Here is a 16,496-nt window from a genome sequence, read left to right as displayed (position 1 = left end):
AAACACACAAAATTTACGATCTTATCTTACAAATTTGCAAAACATGACGTTACAATGAACGGGAAAATCCTTCACAGTTACTCTAAGTGTCCACCGAAACCTCTCCAGAAAGCGATGATAAAAGTATCAAGACCTTAAAAAAATAAAAAGGAATTCCAAGAATATAATGAGAAAACATATATAAATGTTCACAGGTTATTTATAAACAGCTGGAAAAGATTTACATGGACAAACTGGACAAAGCAGTACCTAATGTCAGGAGAACTGGCTAAAATTCTAGTCAATCCCCACTAAGGTTTCCCAAAACCTACCCAAGGTCTTTCCAAGATTATTAAAGTTACATGTGAGGGCATGAGGGGGTTACAAAATTACATGATTTCAAGATAAGTGTGTAAGCACAAGTTAAATACAAAGGACTCAAAAAATAAAAATGTTCTTAGTCATCTCTGAACAGAAAGAGTTCCAGAGATCTAGTGTGGGCTATTTTCTAACTTCAAAACCCTACACTGAGCATTATACTACTAGCCAAGAAACACTTTAAAATACTGTCAAAGCAAAATGATATACCTCCACAAAAGTATTCAATACATCAAATGTAGGGGGAAAGTTGCTTTTCTAAACACACATGCTAACAGGAATAGACCAAGATACACGTTTGTGGCTGACCTATTCCCTTTCACCACAAAAATGGCTACACAAGCATGTGATAACCAATTCAAAAAATAATGCTTAGGTAGGGGAAGAGACTATACAAATCTTCATTCTGAAAATGGTAAACAGAAGTAAATCCTGTTATCCAGAATTGCTGTTGGGATAAGGGGGCAGTCCAATTAATTTTAACTGACTTGCAAAGTTTAGTATACCCATAAAAGCCACACAAAATAAAATGATCTTCAGTCATTCAGAAGGCAATTTCAGAATCTTGTTAGGTGCCTCAGGGTAATTAGCACAGTTATCAGTATGGTGCTTAGTTAAAGGCGTAGTAATAACAGCTAACATTTGTTGGGTGCTTATTACGTGCAAAGCACTGATCTAGGTAACTTACTGGTATCCCATGTAACCCTTTGGGGTAGCTACATAATTAACCCCATTTTACACATTAGGAAACAGGGGCCCAAGGTCCCATAGCTGGTAAATGGGCTAGAGCTACAACTGGCATGTAGGTCCCTGGAAGGCTGCTGTAGGGCCCAGGCTCATCTCCATTAGGCTATGAAATACTCAGTCTTAACTGTTTTTTGTTTTTTTTTTAAGGGGAAAAAAAGTGATTAGCATTTTAACTTAAATTAGTCTCCTAACAGAGTTGTGAGAATAAAAATGTCAGCAAGAGAGAAGAAATCAAGACTCAGTATACAGAGACCATATACCCATTCTTAGAATAAATCTATCACACTTCAAAATACAGCACACTTTTTTCGGTTATGAAGTACAGAATTGAACAGGAAAATAACTTTGGATTTTAATCAAACTTAGAGCTAAAGCAGACACATAAAAGTTTTAATTTGCCAGATATTCTTTTAATGAGAATTATAAAAGACCAAAAACATTTTTTGCAAACTGCCTTTTTTTAAACAAATGATTTGCTTTTGATTACAAACTGTAAGACGATGCCTTCTTCTGCAAAACCAATAAATACAAGAACAAATTTTAAACATGTGATTTGTCCAAGATATTTGAAAGGAAAAAAAAAAAAAAAGCCTGATTTCTTTTTTCCAGTATTAAAAAAAAAAAATCAGTATTCCCTAACCTTTCAAAGAATAAGTTCAAAGGTCTGACTCAGCTGGAGAAAGAGAGAGAGACAGACAGACAGAGACCATCTTACAGCTGCTTTAAATAGCTTCTGATAATTCTGCTGTTACCTTTCCTTTCTGGAACTCGTATCTTCTCAAAAGAGTTGAATGTAAAATATTTCTAATGAACTGATTAATGGGGGAAAAGAAAATACGTATTGAACACATATGTATAAACTTTACCATAAACAATTATGCATACCAAAAAGACACTAACTTTAAAAAGGTACAAAAAAAAGTGAGGAAAAACCTGAATTACAGAAAAGAAAGTCAAATTTATTTAATGAAAAACTAGAATTAATAAAAATTAGCAAATACACACACAAAAAAAATATACACACACAGCAGCACTATGTATTGACTCACAAAGGGGAAAAGCAGTGGTCCAAGACCACGCAACATGGCTTGTCGGTTAAAGGGAAAAAAAAAAACCACACACACATACACACATACACACGCGCACACACACAGCAACTCGCCAGCAAACACACAAAACAAAAACCCAGTATCAACAGTACACTCAATCTACAACACAAATTCAGAATTATTTTACAATGCTTCCTTTCTTAATACAAAAGATGCCCATTTCGGGTGTATATATATATTTTTTCAGTGGTTTACTGTTGACTTATTTTTAAATATATTAGTGTTACTACATGCAACTGTTTCCTGTATTTAACAGCCTTTCCTTTTATTTACCTTCATGTGTCTAGCTTCCACCTACCAAAAGTTTCAGGTTGACAGGCAGATGGGTGCCTTATTCTCTGTGAAATTGAATGCAATGGTTTTAAACACTGGCCAGAAAATGTTGATTGCCATTTCAACACATGGAAATAGTTACATTGATGCCTAAATTGCCATTTTCTGCAAAAAGCTGTGCAATGCTGGTGTCAAAGACTAGGCAATCACTATTCATAATGGCTGTGGCAATTCCCTCATGAATAGAGCGTGGAGTCGCTTCCCAAGTCAATCGCCGCCTATGACCATTTAGCTCAAGTCGATAAGCAAAATTTTCAGCTTGCTTGCGTGTTCCTATCAGCTGTACAATTGCAAAGAACTGCTGGTGACCATCGTACTTTTCCTGTTTCTCCAAGACTAACATGAAGTGAAAGCCAAAACAGGACTGCATCATCACCCAGTCAACAGCACCAGGAAGATTAATGTCTGTAGCAAGGAAAACTATATCCTCTCCCTGTAGGGTCGTAATGGACTTATGCTGATGCATCAGATGGGGCATGACAGCATCCAGAGAGCCTTGCCATTTACAGGAAGCACCAGGGCACGGACACGAATAAGGCCTAAACTCACAGAGCTCTTCGTGGTCTGCTTTTTCTGTGTGTGGCAAAGTTATTTCACATCCAGAAGAGGCATATTTACAAGGGAAGAGTACGGAATTGGCCACTTTCTCCATAGCCAAGTTGCGAATGGATCCCAGAGGGCCCCGGCAGGTCGGACAACATGTGAGCTTCGGGCGACAGTTGCTACAAACAAGATGGCCACTCTGACACTGAAGAATGGGCGGTAACACATAGTCAAAGCAGACCGGACACTCAAAAAGACTCGCCAAGTCATTGTTGGATGCAGTTGTGCCAGTCAGGGCGGGCACCCTCTGGGACGGTGTGCACTTCGAGGTTCCAGTAGGTAATGCTGTTGCAGTCTGGCGGCTCATTTCTGTAACAAGAACATAAATAAAAATAAAAGGAGGCAGGAGAAAAAGAATTACAACTATCACTTGTTTTATAAATAATGTTGGCATGCCGAAAAACCTAAGTTTCATGCAAAATGTACTGTGAGCAAAAAAAAGGATTTTAAAAACCATAAATTACACAAATTATGCGTTTTGATTATAAGGAGTTGTATACCAGATAAAATCTCTTTTATCAAAATGTTCCAAGACACATGTAGAATTCTTTTTTTTAAAGATTTTATTTATTTGAGAGAGAATGAGATAGAGAGCATGAGAGGGGGGAGGGTCAGAGGGAGAAGCAGACTCCCTGCTGAGCAAGGAGCCCGATGCAGGACTCGATCCTGGGACTCCAGGATCATGACCTGAGCCAAAGGCAGTCGCCTAACCAACTGAGCCACCCAGGCCGCCCTAGAATTCCCTTTCTTAAAAAAAAAAATATTAAAAATCTGCTTGGATGAACTAGACAACATGGGATAAATGCTGAAAAAGAAACTGGACCATCAACAACTAAAGAAACCCTGTGTTGGGGCACCTGGGGGGCTCAGTTGGTTAAGCGACTACCTTCAGCTCAGGTCATGATCCCAGGGTTCTGGGATCGAGCCCCACATCGGGCTCCCTGCTTGGTGGGAAGCCTGCTTCTCCCTCTCCCAGTCACCCTGCTTGTGTTCCCTCTCTTGCTGTCTCTCTGTCAATTAAATAAATAAACAAAATCTTTAAAAAAGAAAGAAACCCTGTGTTAAAGTAGCTTAAGTTCAAATCAAATGCGTTTTCAATGAACTTTCCCCTCCCTCTCTGTGTTCAATTCCCCTGCTCAGTCTCTTTCTTTCCCATTCTAGGTCAACTCCCAACAGTTACAGGGAGTCACAAGCGATCCAAAGGATCACCAGGACATTAGCTCTGATTAGCTCTGCGTAATGGTAACAGTAATCTGCTTTGGACATAGATTTAGGGAATGGAGGGGGTCACCAGGGGAAGGGTATGCTGCCATCCCATCATCCATCTTCATCTAGTAAGTTTTCCCCTAGAATTAACATCAGCTATGTATTAATCTTATTTCCTACTGGTCAGTACCTCAAAAGTGGGAGGAAGAGAGGAGAAATTAGAAGGCCATCTTCAAAAGTTCTTAGTCTGGTACTTAGAGAAAGTACATCTTTCTAATCTACTTCCATTCCACAATACAAATCAGATATAATTTGCAAAGGGAAAGAAGAGCCAGAAAAGAAGGTAAATAAAGAATAAAGATAAAAGCACCAGAGAGACACACACAATCTTGGGGACAGTATAGTGAACAGGTTAAGAATTCCTTGTACCCTAGGGTTCACCAGTGTTCCTGAAGAATTCATCAGTACAGTAATAAATACTATTTAAGAGATAAATGTCACTTGGAAGAAATGACAACAATGCAACTTAGCAGGCTAAATGAAAGATAAAACAAACAACTTTCCCAGGAAACTACCTTTGCTAGGATATGACAGGCCATATTTGTCTCGGGGGTAACAAAATATCAGTCTACTAATGTCCCAAGACTGTATTCCCAATAACTATATAAGCCATATTTCTAACAAAATTAAAATTTATTGCCTCAAATTTAAAGCTTTCCCAATTATAATTGTTATTCTGTTGCAAAGAATGTGACTTTGAAAAAACAATGCTGGTTACCAATGTGACCATATAAATGCAATCTGAATTCTAGATTACTCAAGGATAGACACCTCAAGTGAGGGCTGAAGCTGCCCCCCCCAAAAAAGATTAAGTCCACTGTCAACTAAGTGGACTAATATTCTACAATTCAAGAGTTTACAAAAGTACAGAATTCCATCATAATGTGGCTTATCACATGGACTTAGGGACAACAGGAATCAATTCTCATCATCTGAAACACTGTATAACCCAGGTGTTAGATTCTTTGTGCATATGATGATGCACTCACTTTCCATCACTTGGAAACAATGCGCTTAGCATTGCCAAAATGCCCCATATATATGCCTGTTTCATGGTCCATTTTATACTGTTCACTTATGAGCAACATTCGAATTGGAAAAGTGGTTCCCTGAGCACAAAACAGTCTAAACCACCAATGCCTTTTCAAATCACTAAACCAAAACAAGCTAATCACATCAAGGGGCAGTAAAATCAGTTTGTATTCAACATATTAGAACTAGGAAAATATAAGCAGAAAATCACTATCATTTCATTTCCTAACCTAGCAAATAGCTGTACACTGATCATCAATCATTCGGGCTTATGTTACAATATATCTTTATTATTTTTCCAAACACTGTAGAAAGCACAATTTAAATCCCTATCTAAAGACTGAAAACAAGTGAAATGAGGCTGGTATTTCTTGTGAATGAAGGTATTACAGGGCAGCAGCTGCTAAAACCTCCCAAAGCTCCAAAGGTAGAACCCAGCTCCATCTTCAAACAAAAAGAACACAACCACACAACACCCCTGCAGTAGGAACCAAGGGCTCAAGTGTCTTTAGACAACCCTGCAGGAGTGATGACGTAACCTGAAGCTTAGTTTAAAACAGAGAAAAGTACAGCTGATCAAAAGAAACAGAGCTGCAAATTCGAGCTCAATTACATTGCAGCCACTCCCTGATCCAGATTCCACTGGCTTACAAGAACTTTCCCGTTTCATAGTTTAAGCAACCCAGTCTATTAACGGCAATACCTTTTCTCTTCCTTGTCCCAGCTGCTGGTAAACATGTGAGCAAGACGCCCCTCCAGGAGTACAGAAAAGGTAAGGGAGACTTCCCGGTCATGAGAAGTCAGGGAGCTCATAGCCTTTCCCCCAGAAGCAAATACGATTTTTAACAGAGGCCCCTCCTGGACACCTTCTATTCCTACGCATGTCCGAGTTCAAGTTTTCAAGAAGCGAAGGTAAGTGCCCTGCTCTATAACACTCCATTTCACTCTTCCGAAGCACCGGCCACCGCAGCAGCAGGGAAATGAAGCCTCTCCCGTCCCAGCAGAAGTCGACCACACCTCCCTGCGAGCTCAAATTCGCCTGCGTTTCCAAAAATGGGCGCCATCACTGAGCTGTCCTCCGCTGGGCCCTAAACCGTCAGTCTTGCAAGTCTGTCTTCCTCACATTCGTTAGCTAGCCAGCTTGGGTGAAGGACGGGGCTGTAGAGTGCGAGGAGGCTGGAGTAAGCGCGCCCTCGGAGCCAGCTCTGGAGTTACTATAGGGTCCGGCCCGCCGGGAGAGCCACGCGGAGCCCAGGGCTGGGGCCTGGCCGCTGCTGGGCAAGCCTGCTCCAGCCTGCAATGCCAGCCGGCCCCAGGCTCGCGGCGCAGCTAGCGTGGGGCGGGGCTGGCTGGGCGGGGCCTGCAGGGGCGGGGCTGACGCTGTGAGCACGCCTGCAAGCTCCGCCCTCCCAGCCCAGGACTGCCCCGGGGCATTGCGCAGCGCACCTCCAACCCTACCCTTGACCCCCCAGCAACACTGCGACCTCAGCATTTCTACAAGCTTACATTTAGATTGAAACATGCCTTTCTGTAGAACAAAACAGATACTGGCAATTTTGTATGATTTCAACCTAAGACCTACACAGGGTATATGGGACATATATGGCCAGACAAGTGCTCTCCTCCTGGTTAACCATGTGAACATAGAGTAAAAGCATTCTCCGCACTTCATTCACTATTTACCGGGCGTCAACTACCGTATTTCCTCAATTCTAACTCACTCCTCTACTTCTACCCCTGTTGGCACCATACTTGCAACTCCTTCTCTCCCTTCGAAAAGATTGCAGTGAGAGTAGTAAACACTACATAACCATATTAAACTCCTTCAACCTCCAAACTGAGATTATACTCTCTTCCCACTCTGGGAAAACCATCTTAAATGGCCTCATTAAACAGAGAAGCTTGTTGTGTTTTTAAAGAAGCATTACCCGTGCCCCAATAAAGTCTTGGGCCTCAGATTTGCACTGCGTCAGGTACTACACTCCGGGGTTTAACCTGTCATTACATCATGCTTACAGGGCAGCCTTCAAACGCAGCAGGACCTGTAGTGGGAGTGAACTCTGTGCAGTAAGTTGCAGATTACACTTTCCACATCAAATCTTAATTCTAGTCACTTCCCAGCCCTCTTAATAGTGTGTTCAAACACTTCAACCTCATTTTAATATTAGGCTACACAAAACATCATTAGGAATAGAAATATCATTAAAATTAGATAAAGACTGTTCACTGACAAATTATTATTACTTACGTTTTTATTTTCTAATAAATATTCATTCTAGAAAGGTCTCAGGTTTCTAGGGCAGGAGACTCCAAATGTTTTAGGCAGGGAAACTCTTTCCAAACAGTTAAAACTGAACCAAAATGTATAAAACAAGTCAAAGGGAAAGAATGATTCTGAGAAAAAAAAAATCATTTTTCCCAAACTTCCAAAGGATCTGTTACAGAGACTTATAGCACCATCTGAAAACCATTAACCTACACACAAACCTCTCAACAAGTGAGTCAGGACAATAAAAGCGTAGGCATCCTGGAGTCACCTACACACAGTTGGATTCAAACCCAGTCTTCACCACCTGCTCAGCCATAAAACTGGGACAGTATTTCCAGCCTCACACAGATTTTGTCTGGATTAAGGGAGATGGGTAATTTATGTATATCATAGATGGTACATACTCCAAAATATATATTCACCTGACATCTCCAAACTTTTCTCGCCTTGCTTGAGGTCACCTACTAGTTAGTGGGTTCCAAAAGATAGTTTAAATGTGTGGGTTCCAAAAGATACTTTGGAGTTTGTAAAGGTGATCAAACATGTCTGCCAAAGATCAACTGCCATTTAACTAACCTTTAGCACAATAAACCTTAATAAATTTCTCGACTAGGTAGAATATTTACACTGGTTTTACAAAGAGCTTAAAATTTCACAAAAATTATATTACACTAAGACAAGCCCATAAAAAAAAGTTAACAAAAATCCAAAATTTAGGAAGAATGACCTAGTACCTATACTTTCTAAAGCCTACATCTCAAGCCCAGTTTGGTATTAATTTTGAGTAGACTTTAATCTACATCAAAACATTTTATAATCAGCCTTCAATGCCCTCAGTAATTTCAGAGCATGTAATCACTGCTTTGTCACATTAACATACTTACAGTAAAAGTGGATGGACTTAAACTTTTATTCTTGATTTCATGTGGGAAACTTGGTTTCTTTTTATAAAGGACTGATGAACAATTTCTGATTAGTCATACCTAATACCTAGTAATACACAACTATTTTTTGAAGTTTACACAATGTTACTATGGCAGGCAAATAATGCCCCCCTCAAAGATGTCTGCATCCTTAACACCGACCACTGAACCTGTGACAATGTTATGTTACAGCAGCAACAGGAAGCTAATACAGTTACTTACAAATAAAGGTTTAACATGGAGAAATGTACTCACATGCAAAAAAGGATCACAGTGTATTGTAGAGCAAGTTACAAACAACATACAGAGGAGGTACAGCCTTGGGCATGATATAGACGTAATTTTTAGCAATTTTTTTCTTCAAAGGGGACAATAAATAAACTGCTTTATCAAGACTAGTCTGATTGAGAGTTGTGAAAACAAGTGTCAAAGTAAGAAGTGAGGGCGCCTGGGTGGCTCAGTTGGTTAAGCAACTGCCTTTGGCTCAGGTCATGATCCTGGAGTCCCGGGATCGAGTCCCGCATCGGGCTCCCTGCTCGGCAGGGAGTCTGCCTCTCCCTCTGACCCTCCTCCCTCTCATGCTGTCTCTCATTCTCTCTCTCAAATAAATAAATAAAATATTTAAAAAAAAAAAAAAAGAAGTGAAATTTGCATTTTTAATTTAGTAAAAAAGATAGGATGCAAATATCTCCAGCCTTCTTTTACTTCTCCAAAAATTACTCCTAGAAATGATATAATATTCACTGTAAAATAAAGTATAGGTTCATATTATGAATTTGTTCTATTAGGAATCAATGGGTTAAATAAACTCCATCCAAAACATTTAAGGGCTTTCATCCTTTAACTCCTTTTTGCAAAAGAAGTACTTTCTACATTTGACATTGTGAAGGGTATTATGCAGAAAATGTTATGTTAAAAATCTATTTTAAGATTTACCTCTCACACACTGACAAAATTAAATTTAATCCAAGTCTCCTTAAAAATTTAACAGCTTAAAATGCCAAAAGTTAAAAAAAAAAATCAAACTTCATTATAAAACAATAATGCTAAGGAAAAAAATTAAACAACCATTTTTAATTTCCAAAACTGTAGCAAAGTAATATGATGAATTTAAATTGTACGTATTTTCCTAAAATCTCTATTTTCCTGAAGGTAATTCTGAAAATTCCGCTGCTATAGAAGAAGAGTTACTTATATCTAGTAAGACTGGTGATCTGAAATGGGGAAAGCCCAGGACAATAATCTGGTAAAATGATCTGCTATAAAAACAGAAGTCTGAACAGAGGTGATAGCCCAGTAAATGGAAAGTGCAAACCCCAATTCAAATGTGTAAAGCAATGTACATTTGCCTTTTTACTGCATAAATCACTCTATTTTGAGACTTCCACCCCAGTAAAAAAAAACAGCCTATACTGAATCAGAACCCACTAGACACTATGCTAGATACTGCAGTATAGTAGCAGATGAAATGCAAAGTGGGAGTGATCTAGATGCCTGTGAGAAATCTTGGCAGAAAAGCAGTTGATGTATAGGAGTTCAGAGCGCAGAGGAGGAGGCATTAACACACAATGCTATCTGAAATCACAGGGAAGAGGAGCATGCCTAAAATAAGAGAAATCCCAACATTTAAAGATTGAAGAGTTCACTGATGAGAGGCAGTGGCCTAGACTGCAACAGTTCTCAAACTTTATGGTGCCAACTAATCATCTAGGGATCTTATTGCAGGTTCTGTCTTAGAATCAGAATTATTCTGAAGCTGGGCCTGAGATTCTGCATTTTTAACCGTAGGTGTGGCCAACTGCTGGTTGAGGCTCACAGGAGTAGCAAAAACCTGAACAACCGAAAAGGAAAGCGAAGGTGAGAGAAAAGCAGGAGAGAGCAGTATCTCAGAAGTCAGGGAAGGTACAGACAAGAAGATCTATAAACACTCACATGTACAAATATTAGAATAAAGTATGCTTTATTATATACTTATAGAGAACTTGTACTCTTTCTGTAATCAGAAAAAAATTAAAAGGCAACAAGCAGACATGCTTGAACATGCAAGAATTCATGGAATATATAGCACCCATGAACCCTTCTTAACTGATTAAAAATAATCAAGCAATGGATCAAAATAAGTAATTTAGAAATGGTGATCTGGTAAAAGGTGCAAATACATAAATAACAAAAAATCTATGGTAAGAAGTAGTAAAAATAATGGCACAGTCAACCATGTGGAATCTGCTGAGAGGTCAAGTGCCTAACAGGTGTTCATGGGTTGGCATTATAGAAGTTACTGGTGACCTCTGCAAGAGCAACCTTGGAGATGAGATATGGCTGGTGCATAAATCAGACCAAAGGAGTCTGAACAGAATGCTCTGTTAACAAAAAGCATGGCTGTGGAGAGAGGCAAGTTAGAGAGTGGCTGAAAGGCCCAGAGAAGTTGTCCACTTGGTTCCTTTTTTTTCTTTTTTAAATGGGAGAGACGAGAATATAGTGAATGCTGATAGAGTCCAGAAAAGAGGGTAGTAATCCGAAGAAATGGAGCTATGTGATAAAATAAAATTCTTGGTGATGGGGGATTCAAAAGTCAAGACAGAGTGACTAGACCTTTTTAGAAGAAATACTTTCTCCATGGTAAGAACAAAGAAGACAGAAGATGTCTAGCTCAGGAAGTTGGAGGTTAAAGTTTCAGTCTGAGAGTTTCCATAGTCTCAGCAAAGTCTCTGCATAGTCATTCTCTTTTGGTGGGGGGGTGGGGGGGATAAAGAGAAGATGGTGTATCAGCACCAGGTCACGGCAGAGTGTTTTTTATGAATTGGTTGGGTCTTTTGGTAGGACATTGAGGATATAGTCAAAATATGTATGTGTAAGTCATTACCTTAGGTCCCAAAAAATCTCAACTGCCTTTCTTGAACCAAAAGAGAAATAATTTGCCATTAACATTAATATGTTCTCCAAACTTCTGGATCATAACTCTAAAACTAGCTAGAATTGCCAAACTTAACAGGCAATACCAAGCACTAATAAGCACTTTGATGGTGGGAATGCAAAACAGCACAACCATGTCTTCACAACTGCAGAAAGTTTTGTTGGACAGCATGGTTCTATATCCCAATTCTATTTTACTAGCTACTACATGATATTTTTATTTCACATCGAATCTACAATTTATTAAATCAAGAATAAAAATACTAACATCTCCCAAAACAAGGCAAGCCCATTTTTACCATGCTAATAGTAAAACTTTCTCTTTCTCACCTGCCAAAATAAATATTATATTAAACTTCAAAACTGTGTCAAAACAATCATTTAAACCTAACTGCAACCATTCTGGTTTCATTTCTCACAATCATATCACAAAACAAATACCCATCCTTGGGGATTAGGAGTGCACTTGTGTGATGAGCACTGGGTGATGTATGGAACTGCTGAATCACTATATTGTACACCTGGAACTAATAGAACACTGTATGTCAACTGTACTGGAATTACAATAAAAACTTTTAAAAAATAAGACAAATACCCATTTTTCCCCTTGAATCCTTAATTATGATTCATTTTTTGGCACAGCCACCATACCTCAAGAAAGTTTTCAGAAAGGACATATAAGAGTCTCAATCTTGGCAGTCTGAAGCTCTTACAGAAAATGCACAGGTTTACAATTCTAGTCACACCCTTTTCCCCTAAGAACTATGTAAATTCTGCTCATGATCTTTTGACATGTAATGATGTAGATGAAAAATCTACTGCCATTTCTATTCTTATTCCTTGGCAGGTAACATTTTCTCACTGGCTTGTTGGACTCTAAAAGAAATTTTCACCAGGGCATGCGGCTGGCAGTTGGAGCATGCAACTCTTGATCTCAGGGTTGTGAGTTCAGGCCCTGCCTTGGGTGTAAAGATTACTTGAAAATAAAATCCTAAAAAAAAAAAAAAAAAAAATTCCACCAAAACATCTATGTATATGCCATCAGCACTTGCTGAACAAAACACTAGGTGAGTCTTTTCAATCCAAAGGTTCAAATCTTTCACCTTTGTGGACTTCTCTTCTAATTATTCTTTGATCCTTCCCATCTATTTGTTTCTTTTCTGCACATAATTCTGATACTGACCCTGCTGGATCTATCTTATAGTCACATATTTTTTTCTCATAATTTCAATCTTTGCTTTGCATTGCATTGCATTCCAAAAGAAATCAATTCTAATTTGGTTTTGCTAAAATTACCTTATGTCTTGGTATAGTAAAGCATTTTTTCATTATGTCGATACCCTCAATCTCCAACAAGGGAATCAAGATTTTGGTGGTAAGGATGGCTGTTTCCCTGTCCTTTCCCTGAAGTTGGAATGGCTACATAAATTTGAATGATACTGCTCTTATACTTCCTTAACCACTCTACATGAGTTTTCATATTTAATTGTCATGCCTCTCACTGGACCTTGCCTGTTTGTTGTTGCTTTTGTTCTTACTGCTATAGTCTAAACAGGTTGCAGGGTCAGCAAGCTAAATAATAAGGCAAAATAGAGACCTTCCTCCATTTTCATTAAAACAGCTGCCCCAAACATTTATTAAACACCTAGTATGTACTAGGTATTGTCCTCGAAGGTTTACATACACTGATTTTATTTCACCATTTCAGTGAGCTTCCAGGTTAGGCATCTATCCCCTACCTCACAGGTAAGAAAATAAATTTACAAAATAAATGTTTCAGATCATAAAACCAGTAAATTATGGAAGTTGGAGCTTATCTGATCGGGGCAGACTTAGAAGGGATGGGCGGAGGGGGGCAAATGGCAACCTAGGCAAAGCAAACAAACATACCAGAAATTTTAAATTTGGAAGAAATCTTAACCAACTTTCATTTTCAGAAAAGAAAAACGATACAAATAACTTGCTAAATGTCATGTAACTTAAGTCAATGTTCTAACCCAGGCTGTATAATTTCCTCTATCTATCTATCTATCTATCTATCTATCTATCTATCTATCTAAATCCCCCAACACAGGGCTTGACCTCACAACCCGGAGAACAAGACTTGAGCTGAGATCAAGAGTCGGACACTTAACTGACTGAGCCAGCCAGGGGCCCGTTCCACAATCCTTTTAAGTAAATATGCTTTGGATAGCCTATAATTCAACTTGAAAAATTAATCTTTTCTGAATTTAAGTCTAATAACCTTCAAAATAAAAATATAAATTTAAACTATCATTTGCTTTCCCTCCCAATGCAAGAGGGATCTCTAATCAAAAAAGATGATACCTAGTTAAGTCCTTGAACAAGTAACCAGTTAACTAAAGTCAGCTCCTTAAGGTACCTTTCCTGATCACTTTATCTAAAGGCTAGATGACCCTTCTAATTATCTTCACAATATGTCACCATTTGAAATTCTATTATTTTCTACCCTGTTCCCTCCCAACTACAACACCAACTTTTTACTCATAACTCAAGTTCTCAAACTTTTTTGTTATCAGGAACACTTTATACCAGTGGTTGGCAAACTACAACTGCAGGCCAGCTGCCAGTTTCTGGAAGTAGTTTTATTGGAACATAGTTATGCCCTTTCATTTACAAACTGCCTACTGACTGCCTTCGAACTGAATAGCTGATCCTATGACTTCTAAACCCTTTAAACCTATCTAGCCATGGGCGGGGGGAGGGGCTTTTTTTTTTCATTAACATATAATGGATTATTTGTTTCAGAGGTACAGGTCTGTGATTCAACAGTCTTACACAATTCACAGCGCTCACCATAGCACATACCCTCATCAATGTCCATCACCCAGCCATCCCATCCCTCCCACCCCCCACCACTCCAGCAACCCTCAGTTCGTTTCCTGAGATTAAGAGTCTCTTATGGTTTGTCTTCCTCTCTGGTTTCGTCTTGTTTCATTTTTCCCTCCCTTCCCCTATGATCCTCTGTCTTGTTTCTCAAATCCTTGTATCAATGAGATCATATGATACTTGTCTTTCTCTTTTTGACTTATTTCACTCAGCATAATACCCTCCAGTTCCATCCACGTTGTTGCAAATGGCAAAATTTTTTTTTTTTTCTGATGGCTGCATAGCATTCCATTGTATATATATATACCACATCTTCTTTATCCATTCATCTATCGATGGACATCTACGCTCTTTCCACAGTTTGGCTATTGTGGACATTGCTGCTATAAACGTTGGGTGCAGGTGCCCCTTCGGATCACTACATTTGTATCTTTGGGGTAAGTACCCAGTAGTGCAATTGCTGGGTCATAGGGTAGCTCTATTTTCAACTTTTTGAGGAAACTCCATACTGTTTTCCAGAGTGGCTGCACCAGCTTGCATTCCCACCAACTGTGTAGGAGGGTTCCCCTTTCTCCACATCCCCGCCAACATCCGTTGTTTCCTAACTTGTTAATTTTAGCCATTCTAACTGGTGTGAGGTGGTATCTCATTGAGGTTCTGATTTGTACTTCCCTGATGCCAAGTGATGTTGAGCACTTAAAAAACTTATTCTTTACCGCTTTGTACTTTTAAAAAATTACTGAGGACTCCAAAAGAGCTTTTTGTCTATGTGGCTTATATGTACTGATATTTACTATATTAGAAATTCAATCTAATAAATTTTTTAAGTATTTATTTTAAAATTACCATTACATTTACATTACATGTAAAAAAAATCCATGACATGTTAAATGTTTATTAAAAATATTTTCCATAATAGGGAGAAAAATGTCTGTGTTTCACATTTTTGCACATCTTTTCAATGTCTGATGCAATAAAATGCAATTGGACATTTATGACCTGCTTTTGCATTTAATCTGTTAAGATGCCACATGCCATGTAGCCTCTGGGAAACTCCACCCTACCCTCATGTCTCATTACTGTGAAAACCGTTTTGACCCTCAAAGGGTCTTGAGAACTCCCAGGATCCCTGAACCATCAACTTCTGGTTCAGAACTTCTGCACTGAGAAACTTCATGAGAATAGACGTTGTTTGTTTTGCTCACGCTTGTGTCTCCAGCACCTAGGACAGTACCCAGCCCAGACCAGGTACTCAAGTATTTCTGGAAGGAATGACTAAATCAAGTAAAACAGCATGAAGGATTCTAAGGAGAAGGAACAGCATATGTATAAAAGCAGAACTCACTTATCCCTGATGCCCCTGCAAGTAGAATGCATTTACTGATATACAGCTTAAAGAGAATTCACACCTGAGATTTAGAATTCACTTTAAAATAACTGTGATCTGTGCTGATCTTTGACAAAGAAATGAAGGCAATGGAGAAAAGACAGCCTTTTCAACAAATGCTGCTGAAACAACTCGCTATCCACATACAAAAAAAAATGAACCTAGACACAGATCTCACACCCTTCACAAAAAATCAGCTCAAAATGGATCACTGACCTAAATGTAAACTCCCAGAAGACAATGGGAGAAAATCTAGATGACGTTGGGTTTAGTGAGGACTTTTCAAAAACACCACCAAACACATGAACCAGGAAAGAAACTGATAAGTTGGACTTGACTAAAATTAAAAATGTCTGCTCTGCAAAAGACACTGTCATGAGAATGAGAAGACACAGACTGGGAAAAAATATTTGCAAAAGATTTATCTGATAAAGGACTGTTATCCAAAATATACAAAGAACTCTTGAAACTCAACAATAAAACTAACAACCCAACTTAAACCTTAACAGACACCTAGCCAAAGATACACAGATGGCAAAGGGGCATATGAAAAGGTGCTCCACATCATCTGTCATCAGGGAAACGCAAATTAAAACAAGAAGATACCACTACATTATCTATCGGAATGGCCAAAATCTAGAACACTGACCCCACCAAATGCTGGTGGGCATGTGGAGCAACAGGAACGCTCATTCATTGCTGGTGGA

At 38.9% G+C, this 16,496-nt stretch overlaps 1 protein-coding gene across 4 annotated transcripts in view; it reads right to left on the bottom strand.

The window, feature by feature from the left end:
• Positions 1–1,492: 1,492 nt before the first annotated feature.
• The window catches only part of SIAH1 (siah E3 ubiquitin protein ligase 1), a 19,336-nt gene continuing 4,332 nt past the window's right edge, over positions 1,493–16,496 (bottom strand). For 3 of the 4 annotated variants that reach the window (XM_081806630.1, XM_081806628.1, XM_081806629.1), the window contains exon 2: positions 1,493–3,458. In XM_081806630.1, coding sequence (XP_081662756.1) covers positions 2,608–3,456 — 849 coding nt within the window. In that variant the 5' untranslated portion in view covers positions 3,457–3,458 and the 3' untranslated portion in view covers positions 1,493–2,607. Of the gene's footprint in view, positions 3,459–6,150; positions 6,810–16,496 lie in introns of those variants that run through there. The other variant, XM_081806627.1, reaches the window with a different exon arrangement.

Source organism: Leptonychotes weddellii, chromosome 16, assembly GCF_054177405.1.
Source record: "Leptonychotes weddellii isolate Sample4059 chromosome 16, ASM5417740v2, whole genome shotgun sequence".
Taxonomy (NCBI): domain Eukaryota; kingdom Metazoa; phylum Chordata; class Mammalia; order Carnivora; family Phocidae; genus Leptonychotes; species Leptonychotes weddellii.
This window is presented reverse-complemented; position numbering and strand designations above follow the sequence as displayed.